This window comes from Sus scrofa, chromosome 6 (assembly GCF_000003025.6).
Source record: "Sus scrofa isolate TJ Tabasco breed Duroc chromosome 6, Sscrofa11.1, whole genome shotgun sequence".
NCBI lineage: Eukaryota > Metazoa > Chordata > Mammalia > Artiodactyla > Suidae > Sus > Sus scrofa.
In genome coordinates this window covers 116,570,365-116,587,633 of record NC_010448.4, presented here as the reverse complement: position 1 = coordinate 116,587,633, position 17,269 = coordinate 116,570,365, and the positions used below count along the sequence as shown (strand labels likewise).

The window sequence follows — 17,269 nt, the reverse complement described above, 5'->3', positions numbered from 1 at the left end:
CAGCATTATCACTTCTGTGGTTCTGGTCACTGCTATGGCACAGGTTTGATCCCTGGCCTGGAAATTTCCATATGTCCCGTACACAGCAAAAAAAAAAAAAAAAAAAAAAAAAAAAAAAAAAAAAAAAAATCCACATTATGTAGAAAACTGACCTCACATCAGTGGCCTCAAGTCTGGCTGTGTGTTGAAATCAACTGGAAGATAGTGAAACTATTGATTTTTAAGGCCTCATCCCATTGAATCATAATCTCTGGGAATTGAGACTTAAGAATCTGTTTTAAGAATCTAAATTTGTTAATCCCCTCAGATGATTTTGATGACTTCCCAGGCCTGAGAATCCCAGAACTAGTTGACTTCCAAGTTCTCTCCTAACTCCCTAATTTAATGATTCCTAAGAATATTGCAGGACATTTTCTTTAAAAAATTAATGAGAATTATTTATTATGAGTAAAATGTCTTAGTCTAAATGTACAGAGGCAGCTCTAAAGCTCTAGTGAACCAGGTGAATTCTTAGCTAGGCTAAAACTCTTCTTGCAATCTGATTAAGAAAAACTTTTTTCCTGTATCAGAGGAAGGAAAACTTGATCTGGCCTCTCTCCCAATTATTAAAGTTCCAAATCACTGGCATATAAATAAATGAGACTTTGCAGTACTTAGAACACCAGTACGATGAAAAATTTGTTTACACCAGGAGGTTTTAGGTCATCCTTCAATCATTCATCCCCGGAACCAACGTACCTATGCGCGCGAGCACACACGCGCGCGCACACACACACACACACACGCGGGCGCACACACACACGCACAGATGTGACACATGGTAAATGTTGGGCAATTACTGAGGTGGAACAAAGGAGACCTTCAAATCCCATCGCCTTTTTAACCTTATATTTTTCTATGCAAGAATCTAAGAATTGAAAGGCATCCAAATAATATTAATCGCTACATACTTAGCTCTTTTAAGTTTCTCTAATTACTTGTCTTTTAAATACATTACTTTGGTCTAGGTGGTGCTAAAATGGGATTAAAAAGGAATATTTTAAAAATATTAACAGACTTGAAGAGAATAGACTACTTTTGCCTAAATCGTTTTCCTATGTAAAGAGCTTCTAAAAAATGTACTATGTTCCCATATGAAGGAACACTAATTATTGTAATATGGTATATTTTTGCCTAATCTAACGTTAAACCTGTGAGGCTCTACAGGAATTGTTTAGACGAGAATAATTGAAACCTCCTTGAGCAGATTAATTCAGATTCTTCTAGTTTTACATTTCTAGTTCACAAGGTATCTATTTTCATGGTGTTTTCAAACTGAACTTCACACACATCAAATAAATGGCATGACAATCAGAGGTTTCAATATCCAATATGCATTCATTATTATCTGTCATTATTGTCATTGTCACTATTATAATTGCACATTGTAAAATGAATGGAAGCTTTTCCATGGGAATTATTCACGTGTATTAGTTTCTAGGAGTAATTGAATAGTTGACATTGCATTTATATCAAAGTAAAATATGTGTTGGTTTTTCTAATTTGTTTTATTCTTAAGAAATAAGAAATGTAGAGTAATCTCTATTATGTCTCTTCATTTGGATCCAGAAAGGTTCGCAGTTTTATGTAATGTCCAAATGTATACTTTCTTATAACAAGGCTCAAAAGATAGCCAATATAATTAAAGGTATAATTTTCTAAGAATATACAATTGTAAGATAACATCTGTGTAGAGAGACCTTCTTTATTAGCTTGTATTTATATATATGAACTCAAGAATCTCAGTGAAAAATATTACTTTCCTTTTTTAACTAACCAAGTTTGGCATAATGAAATGAAGCGCACTTTGTATTGTCAATAGTAAAGACTGATTAATAATAACTTACCATAGAGTTTACATAGAACTTTTCATAGCTTTATATAATCTTCATGACAGTCCTTTGAAGATGCAGGTCAGATATTTATGCAAACTATTGCATTTTGAGTGGATAAGCAATGAGGTCCTGCTATATAGAACAGGGAACTGTATCTAGTCACTTGTAATGGAACATGATGGAGGATAATGTGAGAAAAAGAATATATGTATATATATATATGACTGGGTCACTTTGCTGTATAGCAGAAACTGACAGAACACTGTAAATCAACTATAATAGAAAAAATAAAAATTTTAAAAATCAGTAAATAAAATTTTAAAAATAAAAATAAAGATGAGGAAACATAGACTCCAAGAAGTCAAGTAATTTATACAAAGTCACTCTGATGAATAGCAACAATAACCTGAGTCCAGGTTACCTAGGTCCTAATCAGAAATTATGGCAAAATAAAAATTTTAAAAATAAATTTGAATTTTAAAAAGATTCTGGGCCTGGTAGAGTTAGAAGGCCTGGGTCTGAACACTGTTTCTGCCACCTTACTTGACTATTAAAAACTTTCTCACTTCACTACAAAAGGGAGCTATATCTATATGAGAGTCAATGGAGAAAATGGTGAGAAAAACCACTCAAATGTGTTTTGTTACTTTATGTGTTCTTTCTTCTGTGCTATGCCACTTCTCACATGCTTTATGCCATTTTGGGTTTCTATGTGATTCACCTTCACAAAGTAGAATTAAATAACTCAACTTTATTTGGAATTAAATAATATCAATACCAGGCTAGAACACTGAACAACATAAGCTTTAGAAACAAAATACTCCAAGTTAGCCATACATTGAATGAGTGATGGTATAACAGTGCAAAAGACTCAGCATGTGTTTTCACTCACCAAAAAGCCCACCCATCTGCTTCAGAGCACTGTTCCTTCACAAAAAATGAGGGGAGCTAATGCTGGGAGCTGGGACTTCCTTTCTTTCCATGTCATTCTCATCATCACATTCCCTGAGCAGGCCTGGGTGGTTAGTGACTTGTCTTCATTGACGTGGAATCTCCTGTTGCTGCTGTGCCAGCTCACCCTTTGAATCATCTTTGCTAGCAGGGTGGATGTTGGTACCATTTGCCAGCTGTTCAGTGGCTTGAGTATTGGTCATCTTGGTCCAGTTGTTAGGGGGCAGATGTCGATGACTGTCTCTTTGGACAGAAAGGCCAAAGTCTATGTCCTCGCTTCACCTGCAGAGATAGTCCATTGAAGGAGGTATTACAAAGCACCCATGGGCTTGGTACAGGGAAGCTGGCCTTATCAATTGCTGAAACACCCTTACAAACATACTCAAGTCATGCATTGCTCTCCCTTTGTCACTCTTGAAACACAATTTGAAAGCAGTACATTTATTTCGTATTAAAACAGAGATTTAATTACAGGGAAGGACCACTTCCATGAGTCCTTGCCTCTGTGTCTAAGGGGAGATATTGGTCCATCTTCCCCGACTTCCAGTCTGGAGCCTGTGGATGTGTGATGTCATGCCAGATACAGATCTGGTCGAACAGGTCAATCTACACTTGGTAACTGACAGCAATCTAAAAATATATTCACTCTCATCTTGACTTATACCCACAGAGTGGTTGCTTATTTGGGCTAAAAACTACAGTCCAAAAAAATGGTGTTCTGTAGTTCTGCAGCGAGGCATGTAGGAGATTATATGGCACCTGAATTATGTATGTATTTTTGCAAATAAAAGAGAGGTACTTATTGCACTGAGTTTTTAACCCCTCTCAGCAAACCACCCCAAGCATTGAAATCTTCAAAATATGGAACTCTTTGCTCTTGTATTCTGGTTTTGTTTCCCAACTAATGAGCTCTGAGGCATGTGGGTACAGTTCCAAGGTACTTTAAATTCAAAGAAGTTGAGGTTTTTTGGGGTTTTTTTGTTTGTTTGTTTGTTTGTGGCCCAGTTAGTATTGCAGGCTGATAGCTCATCAAACATTCTTGGACAAGCACCGCTCCTCCTATTCAGGAGTCCCTAATAGGAGCTTCTCTAGAAGTTATTTTTTCTGCTGAGGCCCATACGATGCATTCGATGGCACCGGAGTTTCATTAAAGGAATTCTCTCGCTCCCTTCCTTCACATGGAAATGTCATTAACTGTATTAAGTTAACTCTCCGAATGTTAGGTTCTTAACCAACAAACAGTGCTTCTCCACAAGGGCGTACTTCGCTAAGCGTCCTTGGATCAGAACGACTGGGCTGAATACGTAAGAAGAGATTCAGAGCCCCACGGTGGGTTGCCATCATATTTAAGAGGAACCCTTTTATATTTATGGACCTTTTCCTTCAGTCATGGTTGTTTCGTTCCTTCCACCACCACCTTCAGCCTTTCAGGTAAATGAAAAGTTCAATTATATGTAAAGCGACCATTAAATCAGCAGGCCCCATGTGGGAGTCTGGGCCTCCCCTCCCCGCTCCAATCGCAAGTGAGCTCAATCCATTACTGTTCCAGAGGATCATACATCCATCAGATCAAGTGTGCCGGCCAGGGTGCATCTTACAGCTTTTACTGCATATGAGATGTTGCAGGCCTGTTCCCAGGAACTGCCAGGCAGACTGGGAATCACAGTCACGGTTAATAGCAGTGAATTGCCAGCTCTTGATGGGTGGGTAGTCACTCCTTTCAGTGGTTGCCCCCTGGGGGAGAAGGTAGAAAAACAGAGGGAGGGAATTAGAGTGACTTTGCACAGTTGAGCAAGTTCATGCCGCTGGATCAGTGGCAAGCATTGGCAGGGCTCCACTCTGGGGAGGCTCAAAACAACCTCACAGTCTCATTTTTACCAATTGGTGCTGCTGTGTCACCAGTGGTGCCCTGGGATTGGGGTGGGGTGGGGTGGGGGGAGCTGGGCAGGGGATAAAGGCAGAAGTCTCTGGGCTAAATTAAACAGAAAGTCATGTTCATGTTCGTTCTGGTGAACCCACCCCAGTTAGCCCTGTGCTACTAATTGTACCCAACTGGTATTTGAAGTTCGCCAGGTGATTAAAGAGTTGGCTCACAAACTCTCTGCATAACCTTAATTTTTTCAAGGTTCTTTGAGTGGAGAATGGTTTATAATAATGATTTTGACTAATACGATTTTTGACATGCAACTTTAATGCTTAACCTTAGTACAACTCCAAAGCATTTCATGTGTACTCAGCTGTAAAGAGTGATGATTTAAAGGGATAATATAAGAAAAAGGTCGTTCTAGAATGAACCTTTAACAAATTGCATAAAAGGAGCTTATTATTCCTGGAGTATGGGGATATGCCGCTCTTCTGATCATTTTTCTGCTCAGTTCAAAAAAATTGTTGAGACATGAATGGGAGAAGAAACAGGAAAAAAATGAAATAGAAATCTGCAAGCAAGGAACATTCTTTTGATGGTTATGATTTTGTTGCCACTAAAAAGGCTCTCCAATAATGTGGTTATTCATCTTCTCTTTTGTTTTGGGTGAAGAATTCGCTCTAACAAGAAAATGCTGTTATTGGTTGGTGGTTTGCCTCCTGGACCGGACCGGCTCCCCAGCAATTTGGTTCAGTACTACGACGATGAAAAGAAGACATGGAAAATACTCACAAGTGAGTGTTCTTCTTTGTTTATTTACCCACCTATTTATTTCAGGGTAGAGCTATCTTGATGAATTCGAAAACATGGTTAATCAAATTAGACATTTTATTGATTGGTTACCCTTTGGAGGGCTGTTTATGTATCCTGGGGGATTTGGAGTAAAAGACTAAATTAACATTGCAGAGGTGGCCAGTTTGGTGGTCGAAGAGGCCTAAATTAAAACTGGCCTAAAATCACTGCCCTGAGTTGGTGTTTCTGTGTGTGCTGCGATGGAGGGGGAGGGCGACCGAGATCTTCCAGAAATAACGCTTTGCTTGTGCCTTGGCTCTTTGAAAAGTAAAAGGTTGGTGAATAGCACTAGGAAATTTCTCGCCTCAAAATGGTTGTTCCGTTCGTTGTCTCTGTAACTAACATTCATTGTGCTTTTTAGGTATCTTTGCTGGTTAATCCTTACTCTGTAGAATTGGGTCTTTAGAGAAGCACCCCCTTCCATTGCTCCAGAGTTGGGATGGACAGACAGACCCGTGGCCACCCCCAGCACCCCACCCCGCCTGCATTAAATTGTGTTTTCGGATTTCCACCCAAGACCTCCTCCCCTCTTTAAAGGGTGATTGTGTTTTACACCAAACTTCTCACCTTGGGCGGCTGAGATTTGGAACTTATTGTTACATCTGTTATGATTCCCAATCTGACTTGGGCATGGAATCAAAAATCATTGTTTCTTGAGTGCAGCAGGCTGTGGGCACCAGTCCCCTCGTGGGCACAGTGGCTGCACTGGTCAATAAAACTAAATTTTAACTGTCAAAATTGCCCAGAGCTGTATAGATAAAATAATAAATGAGCAATTTTGATCCATAAATCAAAGCCACACATTTAAAACTGACAAAAATGAGAGCTAGATTTTCTGATTGCCTGTGTCTTTTAAGCAGTGATGTAGCTTAGATTTTTTTTTAATAAAAAATCACTTCCTCTCCTCTTACTGAAGACCCTTTAAAATCATAGAAACAGGACAACAGTTTGCCCATAAAAGCTGAAGAGGAGCAAAGACATGTGAGGTGGTTCTGGAAGTAATTCATTTCAGAGTTGGCTTACCCAAGCGAACCTTCAAGAGCACTGTCCAGGAGCTGCAACGGGAAAGCTCCCTGGATACCCACACACGGCGATTGTAGTAACTAAATGGTGCAGAGTAGCAGCCAGATGAGGAAGGAAGAAAGAAAAATAAGTTAGAGATGCCTTGAAATGATTTTCATTCTCTTCTTGACAAAAATACCATTAATAGTGGTTTAAACATCTGAATGAATGACCAAGCTGTATTTTTAAGATTCATCAGAAACTCAAGCTGAAGTAAAACTAAAGAATCAATTTTCTGACACTTGATCAATAGAGAGCGCCTACATGGAATGAGACACGGATACCAAGAGAAGGAGAGAGGAAAAAGGAGGGACAAGAGATTCTTGAGAGAGGATGGAACAAGAGAGGCTAAGGGACAAGGAGATACCAGACTTAAGCCATAAATGCTATTCATTCACAAATCCATCTCTTGTCCCAAATTATTCAGGCAAGGTCTAGTTTTCTAGCGCTTTGAAGCTCTTCATTAAAGGCAGAAATATTAATTAAAGCAGTTGGTATAGTACCTAAGTTAAGTCTTAGGTTCATTTCAAGCCCTGTTCAGAGATCATCCAATTTACTGTTTAAACCGAGACACTTTTCTTTAAAATTGTAGTTGATTTATAATGTGTTAGTTTCAGGTGGACCGCAAAATGATTCATTTACACACGTATATGTATACATACATACCCAGACACACATATGTATAAATCCCAAACTCCTAATGTATCCCCCCCCCACTTCCCTTGTGGTAACCATATGTTGTTTTCTATGTCTGTGGGTCTATTTCTGTTTTGTATATAAGTTCATTTCTATCCTTTTTTTTAATAGATTCCACATATAAATAATATTATATATTTGTCTTTGGCTTACTTCATTTGGTGTGATAATCTCTAGGCCTATCCATATTGCTGCAAATGGCATTATTTCATTCTTTTTTAATGGCTGAATAATATTCCATCTTCTCTATCCATTCATCTGTCAGTAGACATTTAGGTTGCTTCCATGTCTTGGCTATTGTAAATAGTGCTGCAGTGAACATTGGGGTGCATATATCTTCTCAAATTATGGTTTTCTCTGGATATATGCCCGGGAATGGGATTACTGGGTCATGTGATAGCTCTAGGTTTAGTTTTTTTAAGGAACCTCCATACTGCTCTCCATAGTGGCTGCACCAGTTTACATTCCTACTGACAGTTTAGGAGGAGGTCAAACTGGGACACTTTGAAGCATGAAATGGGGATCTGTTAATTATGCTGGGACAACAGGTATAGACTGGAACATATGGTTACCCTACTTAAACTTTTCCCATTGCCTGATTTGACTCCTTACATAGCAGGATGTAGTAAGAAAGCATGAACTTGAATCAGTCAGACATGGATTCAAACCCACGTCTGTGATTTTGAGCAAATCATATAAATGTCCAGAGTCGTGATTCCTTCATTCTGTCAGCATCATTTGAGTATCTTTAAAATAAAATTGTGTTGGTAAACCACCTAGCACATAGGACGAACTCAATCAATTGCAGGTGCTATTATTCTTGTAACACTGCTGCCAATATTAGCACAAGGACTGTATGTACCTTTATACCTTACAGGCATCAGTCAATTCAATCTCTCCACATGGGAAAAGATAAATTACATTGTAACAGGTATGATAATACTAAGATGTTTTCTCTACTTTTCATATGTTGGATATAGTAACCTATAGACTAAGAAGTAAAGATAAATGGGTTTCTGTTGACTCCATTCATCGGATTTGAAGTTGAAGGACATAAAGACATTAATGTATAGAAAAGTTCTAATAACAGGAACATACTCAAAGATCTTGAATCTTTTTTCTTATACCCAGGCAGGCTCATAGCCTTGAAACAAGTGTCTACTCTACTTACTCTCTTCATTTCACTTGGCTTCTACTTTAAAAAATAGAGTTTATTACCCAATGGGCTGTGACTACATGGTCCCAAGTGAAAGCATATTTTTCAGGTTTATTGGACAAATATAGATAGTTTATCTGGATGATGTCTGCTGTTGGTTTGTGTTTTTTAATTAAAGCATCTTATTTGGCTAAATTGAATAAATAAGTTGGGTAACTGACCAATTTTCACACTCTCTGGGCTAATAATAAATGAAGAAATGTTTCTTATTGGGATAAGAAAATATCCATATTCTTCTTAAATCTGATCAAACATCAGGGATTGCTGAGGTTCCCATGGCATTTTTTTTTTTCACTCAGAAGGACTGCTGAACAAATTGGTGGGAAGTGAGGATGACAGTTAGCGCTAGGAGACAGTTCCTGGTGTGGGGTCTGCTTACTTATTGAATGACTCTCTCCATAAAATTAACAAATAGGCAAACTAGCAAAACGTTTAAAAGCCTTTCAGTCTCAGAATCCTTTGCCCACCTGGCTTGAGCAAACATTTTCTAGCCTGTCTCGCAGACATGCCCCTTTCAGAAGGATGGCATTCACAGGCAGGAGCACAGATGTCCACTTCTGGAAGCCACACTTCTCATACACATAATGAAATGAAGAAGAATTAACAGGAAAGATAGTCATTATTTCCTTTAGCTCTTATTCTGTTATGTTATTTATGTTTTAGAGACACTATGTAAGGGATCCACAAATAATAATAAATTGTGAGTTTTCTTGTGGGTCAGTGGGTTAAGGATGTGGCATTGTCATGGCAGTGGCTTGGGGTGCTGCTGTGGCACAGGTTCCATCCCTGGCCTGGGAACTTCTACATGCCACAGGCGTGGTAAAAAAAATTGTCAAAAAAATAAAATAAAGTGAATTGAATGGAGTGGAGGTGAGTAGAAGTGAAAAAGGGGCACTACCTAATATAAAGAAAACAAAATTCAACAGTGAGCCAACCAGTAGCTTTGTCCACCCAAAGAGTAAAGGGAACCATTATTCCCACTGCAAAGACTGTTTTGGTAACATGCTAGCACAGCCTTCATTTTTATCTTCCTCTTTGGAAAAAAACTATTTATATAATGTTATATAATTCATGTTAGGAAAAGTAACAGAGAGGCCCCCCCCCCCCGCCAACCTCAATCAGGAAAGTGTTGAGAAATACCCTGTAAAAATGACGGTCAGTCCTTTTGTACATGTGAAGTGTTAAGTATTAACAATAAAATTGGCATTGTTGTTCTCTTGACTGTTAATAATGAAAGGGAAGTGGAAATGCCCTTCTGTTCATTTTTATTTTACAGTACTGCTTTTCTTGCATTTCTCACTCCTGCACGCAGTCTCCCGTTTCATTCTTAACTTATTAGAAAGCGCTACAGGAGACATGAATACTAAAATGGCCAATGCAAAAAGCCTGCCTCTTGCACTTTGTAGGCCCTCAATCCTTCATGTCAAAATCAAACAAAATAATTCCTGTGGCTACTATGGACTTTTGTAACATGGGGCTGACATAGCAAAGTTTTTATGAAGTCCTCTTGTGGAAGCAGCTTACCTTCCTTCCCAGGTGACAGCACAGTCTCTGTCTATTTTATTTGGCTTCCTGTTGACTTTATTGGCTTCCCCATTGACATTGCAGGCTGTCTATTTTATCTGGCTTCCCCATTGTCCAAGTTCTTTACTGGTGGATAAAAGTGTTTCCCAGAAATGGACTCCCATTTTCCCTAGATTTCAGATGAGAGTCCACTTATTAGGGGCTTCTTTCTGCTTCCTATGAGCAATGACAGAAAAAGGATTTCAAAACATAGATTTATCTTTCCACCTGCTGATGAAGACTTCCCTTTGATAATGTTAGAATAAAAGTTAGAAGAGCTAAGTGAGAAAGGTGTGTGCCTTCCATTGTTAGACAAACGGCAAAAGGCCTTTTGTTCCTCTTCCTTTCACTTTACAGCTCTGTCCTCTACTTGGGAGTGCAAGGATTTGGGAACTTGTGTTTTTCTGTGGTAGAAAATAAAGCAAACCAATGTGCAGAGGTTTCCTGGGGTTGTCTTCTCAGATCCATGAAGGACATTGAATTTCATCCCATCCACAAAGGTCCTGGAGCTGGTGTCATCACTTTCTTCTAGGAGACTTACAAAGATCAGACACTGGTGGAATCTTCATTTACACACACACACACACACACACACACACACACACACACTCTTCATTTTATATATATACTTTCCATAAATGTTGAAGGAAGAGTACTGAGAAAATTCATCTTATGTAAGACATTGAATCCAGTTCCAAAAGATAAATACAGGTTGGATATTTATCCAATATCTGTTCAGTGGAGAAGGGTTTAATTTCTATTCAGAGAATAACAAATCTGCACATTTATACTTTCAATCTGACTTTTTTCGTGGTCCTTCTGTTTCTTGATTTCAGTTCATTTCTGTTGTTTGGAGATATATTGCAGGAGAGTCAAGTTAGCTGAAAGAACATCATCATTTCTTATACTGATTTGTTTTGAAAGAAATAAAAAGTAATTTTAATTGAGGGTTTTATACCTGTGGGTTTCCTTTATTCATATGATCTTTATTACCAAGAACTAAAACCCACAAGTTATTTAATTTTATTTCTAGACAGGTAGGTAGAGTCGATAGACAGTGCATTTCTCACTGCGGGAGAACCTTGGAAAACAACGAGCTGCTTCCAGAATGACTCGATGCTGGGGAAGAATTTATACTTAACTATAGGCCTTATTCCTTTAGGTAGCAAGCAGTTCTTGCATACCTACTGGGTGCTGGACAGTAGGCTACAATGTGCTCATCTCTCTTCCCAAGAACCTGGGAGGCAGTTAGGATAGAGTGTAAGAAGGACAGACAAGGGAAGTTAGGCTACTGTGGGAGCATGAAAGGGGGCCTTTTATCCAAACATGGGAGGTTAGGGAGGCTTTCCTAAAAGTCATCTTCTGTAAAGCTGACCAAAAAAAAAAAAAATGGATAGGAATTGTTGGTGCAAAGAGGTGGATGAGAAAGTATTTTAATTAACGGGTCCTATACTGGAAGTGCCAAAAGGCAAGACAGAATTGGTGCCTTCTAGAAACTGAAATGAAGCATTCGCATTGTGGCTCATCGGGTTACGATCCCAACTAGTGTACGTGAGGATGCGGGTTCAATCCCTGTTCTTGTTCAGTGGGTTAAGGACCCAGTGTTGCCGTGAGTTGTGGTGTAGGTCGCATACATGGCTCAGATCCCATGTTGCTGAGGCTGTGGTGTAGGCCGGCAGCTGTGGCTCTGATTCGACCCCTAGCCCAGGAACTTCCATATGCCACAGGTATGTCCCTTAAAATTAAAAAAAAAAAAAAAAAGAAAGAAAAAAAGCTGAAAAGAATTTGTGTATCTATAGGCGAATCTAAGGTTGAGGAAGTATGTGGTGTAGCCGGAGAATTAGCCAAGAATCAAATTAGATGGGACTATTTCAAGGAATTATTAAGATAGGGTCAAGAATTAAGAATTGAGAATAGAGATACTCTTCTCATGTTTTTGGTGTTCCTGGAAACACAGTGATCTAAAGGTTTTATATAATAGCAGAGCCATTGTTCTCTCTTAGCTTGGAACTTCTTATTTCAGTCCATGGAGTAATTGTTTCCATGACTTTGGACAAAGAAGAAGGAGAGAGGATTGTGTTTGGACTTTTTAAATATGTTAGCATCTAATTTTACCTTCAATGAGCTCAATTCTAATTTGAGATACATGGCTGCACATTGCTATATATCTTGAATTATTTGCTACTGTGTATTCATGCACCAGTGCATTAGTGGATTTTTCATAGATTTTTTTTTAAATATGTGTGGTGGTCACTCCAAATACTGTATTTCAAATAAGTTGGGTGCCTAGAAAAACTGGTTGACTTTATTTCTGGTGTATACTTCCCTTGAATATAGTAATCACTTTTTCTCCAGAGAACGGCAAGTGTACAAATAATTCTGGTGCCTTCTTTACACACAAGCTGTGATATTTGCTACTGAATCTGGCATGAAGGAGGCGTGAGTCATGAGGGCTGCTTAAATTTGCTCTGTGTCAATCCCAGGCAAATTGCAGATGAAGTCTGGCAAACCATTGAATGTGAGTACTAAAAGATTAAGTGATCTTCCTGCTCAACCCTCTCATTTTACACGTTAATTTCATTCATTGAACAAATATAAGTGATACAGTCTTTGCAGCAGGCGTTGTTCTAGATACAGAAAAAAAAACAAAAACAAGGCTGAGTCAAAGCAAATGTCATCTGTCTCCAACAAGTTTAGAATTTAGTGGGGGAATAAGCATTGATAAATAATGCCAGATAATAATATGTAATGACAACATGTGATACTGCTCTGAAGGAAGGGTATAAAATACATAAGCTCTTGTAACAGAGAGACCAGCTCTAGTGTAGAAATCATGGAAAATATCAGCAGAGAAGTGACATTCAAGCTGAAGGATGAACAGAACTAAAAGACGGGACAGAGGTGGCCAGGTGCCCAGATAAAGATGTGAGAGATGATTGTACCAGGTTAGTTAATAGTTAAGTCCCAAGACCCTGCAGGAAGAAGGCGCATGGCTGAACTCAAAGAGTGAGAGGGAGAAAGACATGATATGTAATAAAGATGTAGGAGAAACCTGACCATGAAAGCATATCTATGGCAGGTTCACAATTTTGGCTTGTGCTTTAAGTGACTGAAAGAGCAAGGTGTTGTATGCAGAGCCACACAATGATTAAGTAGCAGAATGAGGAATAGAACATTGGTCTCTGTATTTCCATCACACAGTGCTGCCTCACATACCACACCAATCTGTCTCACCAACAAGTGCTATTAGTCAAGACTCCAAGCAGATGAATGGGATTTAATCTGCACTGACCCATCAAACCCATGAAAATCTAAATGGATCCAATGCACTTGGAGCAGTAGCACATTCAGAGAGTAGAACTGGTACAGGTTAATTGAATGAATATCCTCCTAGAGGTCAAAACTATAGTCTTGGTTTATGGACTAAATTGCAAATTATGATGTATAAGTGATGAAATTTGCATGGAAGATTACTGACAAGCCATAATTCAAAGAAGACTTCTTGATATTTAAATTCTGTCTTGGAAGCAGTGGCAGAAATGAAACCACACACACACACAGAAACAAAGTACTGCCTTTCATTACAGATAGATCTAAATTATAATACACCCCAGATATTGTTGAACGTGAGACTTTGAGCATGCTGCTTTCTCTCTCTGGTCCTTCTCACCTCCAACGTGAGTATAATTATACTCACCTCTTAGATTTATTGTGCGAATTAAATGAAACAGTACAAATAAAGCTCTGGGCTCAGTATCTCAAGTATAGCTGTCCCTTGATACATTTTTATTCCATTTGAGTCCATTATGTATTTTTTTATAATCAAACAGAAGTGAATCATGTCTTCTCCCTTCTCATCAGAAGTCTGAGAATGAAGACACACTTTTGATTCAGAATGGAATTCTCTGTCTTTGGCATGAAGCTTAAGTGTATCTGTCAGGATGGGCTTGATTATACTGTGGTAACAAACAACTACAAAATCTTAAAAAAAAAAAAACCTTATTTTTAATTCATGCTACATCCCAGTACAAGTTGGCAGAGGATATCTGAGTCATTCAGGGATCCAGGGATATGGGACTCCATCTTAATATGTATTTCCACCATCAGTGAAACAGGGAAAAGAATGAGCTGCAAGCATCTTATACTGGCAATTTAAAATGACCCTTGTCATTTCTGCTCAGTCAAAGGACCACATCCTATTTCAAGGGGGCTGGAATGTACAATCTTAGGAGAGTTCAGAGGAGGAAAATTCAAGTTATTTGGTGAAAAATGCAATTATGTGACTACTGTAATATATCCTACTAGACTTCACATATTCTTTGTATGATGCTCAAAGTATACTCACCCCTCCCCACCTCAAGGAGCAAAGACACATCAAGCTCATTGTCAATCTCTGGGTGATGGACAGTCATCCCAGTATCAGGCTCATTTGAGACTCCTGATCAGGGAACCAACTAGAGACAAACTTTTTGGTTTGACATAATGCACAGTGATGGATTAGAGACAGAAGGAGCTTAATAAACTTCAGTTTAGAAAGAGCATGGCAATCTAGCAATCCCACCAAACAGACATTTGGAAGAGTGCCTATCCAAGGTTGAATTCCTTGATTAGATTTCTTCTTAATTCTGCTTATTGTCCTTTGTTCCCATGACCATGACTCCAACCCTTTGGGAGATCAGCCTTCCATTATCTTCCTTATCTGAAGTGAATCTGAGGAATGTGTACTCCCTGAGAGTGGAAGAGTTTTCTAAGTACTTTCCCCATCCAATACATTTAGGGGACAGTGGTTATTTTAAATCTCTAATTCACAGCCTCGTGTAGTCCACACTGGTGAGTTGTTTGGTAATTCATCCTCTAGAAAATGTAGCTGTCTTCTTATATTTCCATCCACTCCATGGCCAGGGACCATGTAAACATTTCTTTTCTGATATACTTCTTGGCTTGCTTTTTCCTTTGCTTTCTTATCCCCTGTTTTATCTCTCTCTCATACTCTCTATATTTGTATATCTACCACTAGCTTTAGTGGGAAAGCTCTCCTTTTGCCCTTTACCCTGAGTTAGAAGAGTTTACTTGGTGTCTCACCCTTCATTGAAATGTTCTTCTAAGATACTCTAAGGTGGTGAACTTTCGGTGATGAAAACCATACATTTAATTTGGTCTTCGTCAATTAGCTGAGGTTTAATTTGCCTTTTTGGGCTCAAAAGTCTTTTCAAGGAGTTCCTGTCGTGGCACAGTGGTTAACGAATCCGACCAGGAACCATGAGGTTGCGGGTTTGGTCCCTGCCCTTCCTCAGTGGGTTGACGATCCGGCGTGGCTGTGGCTCTGATGTGGGCTGGTGGCTATAGCTCCGATTTGACCCCTGGCCTGGGAACCTCCATATGCCGCAGGAGCGGCCCAAGAAATAGCAAAAAGACAAAAAAAAAAAAAAAAAAAAAAGTCTCTTCAATTTTATATTTTACCAGATGAGACCGCAAAACATTGCTTCCTCCATTGCTGAACAGGCCTCAATTTCTGGACTGTGTTTCTTTCAATCCCGCTTATAAATAGGCCAATTTTTTTGTATGTGTGAGATCATCTCTTTTTTTTATATCTTGCCAAGGGCAGCCAACAGCAACCAATACATTACTATCAACTCTCTTTTCCAACCTCTTCCCTTGAAGGTGGAAGTTTATTAAATCCCAGCTAGCCATTCAAGTAAGAGCAAATAACAGTTTCACCAACTGGTTTTCCAAACCATAATATGCTGTCCATCTTCCCACCCTCCAATATCAGTTTCCTTGTCCTCAGCCACTGACCCTCTTAGTACCATTGCCTGTATCAGTTAGAGGCTAGGCTAAGTTAGGCAGCCATAACAACAATCCCCAAATTTTGGTGGTTTAGATAAGTAAATAGTTCTTTCTTTTCTATGGTAGGTTCCTTAGGTCTCTGTTCCCTGTCTTCTCATGCCAGGAGTCAGATGGATGGAAAATCCACTATTTGGCTTATCACTGCCAAGGCAGCGGGGAGAGAAAAACTTCACACTGACTCTGGAAGCTTCTGCCCTAAATTAACACATGTTATTGGGCAGATACCAATAGATCAAATGCAGCAATCCTCCCAAGCCCTCAGAAAGGGGATACTCTGAATATTTGTTGGGTAGCCCTGATGATTATGGCAAGGCACCCTCATGTTCAGTGAATATTTGGTTCACTCTCCTTGTCACATGCAAATAGTCTCGTGACTCCTCAAGCAATTCTTAGTCAGAAGATGAAGAAGCTCCATGCTTCTTTCTGTCTCTTCCTGCATCAGTGTCACTTTATTGTCAGGACTGTTCTTTATTCACAGAAGATTAGATGCTTCTATGTGAAAGAAAAAAATTTTAAAGTACACTTGAAATATTACTATAATGCATTGGGGAGGGAATTTTTCTACCTTTGACTCTCCTCAAATGGTTTAAATATATCCGAGTTTATGTAATTTTTACTATTCCTGCTGTTTATTATATATTGACTATTACTCATCTATAATATAGTTTTACAAACACATATAGAGATATAAATCATGTAGATACACCTAATCCCCATAGAACAGAATGGTTTTTCTTATTGAGAGAGATGATAAAAAAGGAATTGAAATGACTTTCAAAATTACTACCTAAAAAAATGAAAACTCAGAGGACTGATTATCAGTCCTGATAATACTGATGAAACTGATGCATCCTGATAAAACTGATGGACTAATTAAGGCAAAGTACAAATTGGCAAACTATTCTTTTTCAGACTCAATGACATGACTCTATGGCAGCATCAAGGAACCAAATCTATATTTTGTGACTATCTGGCCAGTTCGAATTTTCATTGTGTATTGTACACAAAGTGACTCAATTACTGGGGAGTGATCATTCCTTAATATTTATTAATTATATTGTCTTATGCTTTACAGAAGATATCTTAAGGGCCTTGCTGTATGTAGCTGGCATTAAAGAAGGTTTTGTGAAAGGGGAGTGCTAAGCAGACGCTTTCTTACCTCTGTGCCTAGATATCAAGGCAAACTGCTGCTCCTTACAGTGTGTGCTAATTATTAATCCCACTGACATGCTTTATTTGGTCATTGTCTTCATTTCTTTAAAGAACAAATTTTAAGATTGAATTCCAGTTATCTAACTAGAACAATAATCATTGTGAGTTTCAAAGACCAAAATCTTGCCACAT

At 38.7% G+C, this 17,269-nt stretch overlaps 1 protein-coding gene across 1 annotated transcript in view; it reads left to right on the top strand.

Annotated features, from left to right (window-relative positions):
• The window catches only part of KLHL14 (kelch like family member 14), a 102,466-nt gene that overhangs the window by 25,686 nt on the left and 59,511 nt on the right, over positions 1-17,269 (top strand). Inside the window, exon 3 of the mRNA XM_003127890.6 lies at positions 5,362-5,483. Within this exon, the coding sequence (XP_003127938.3) occupies positions 5,362-5,483 (122 nt within the window). The remainder of the gene's footprint in view (positions 1-5,361; positions 5,484-17,269) is intronic.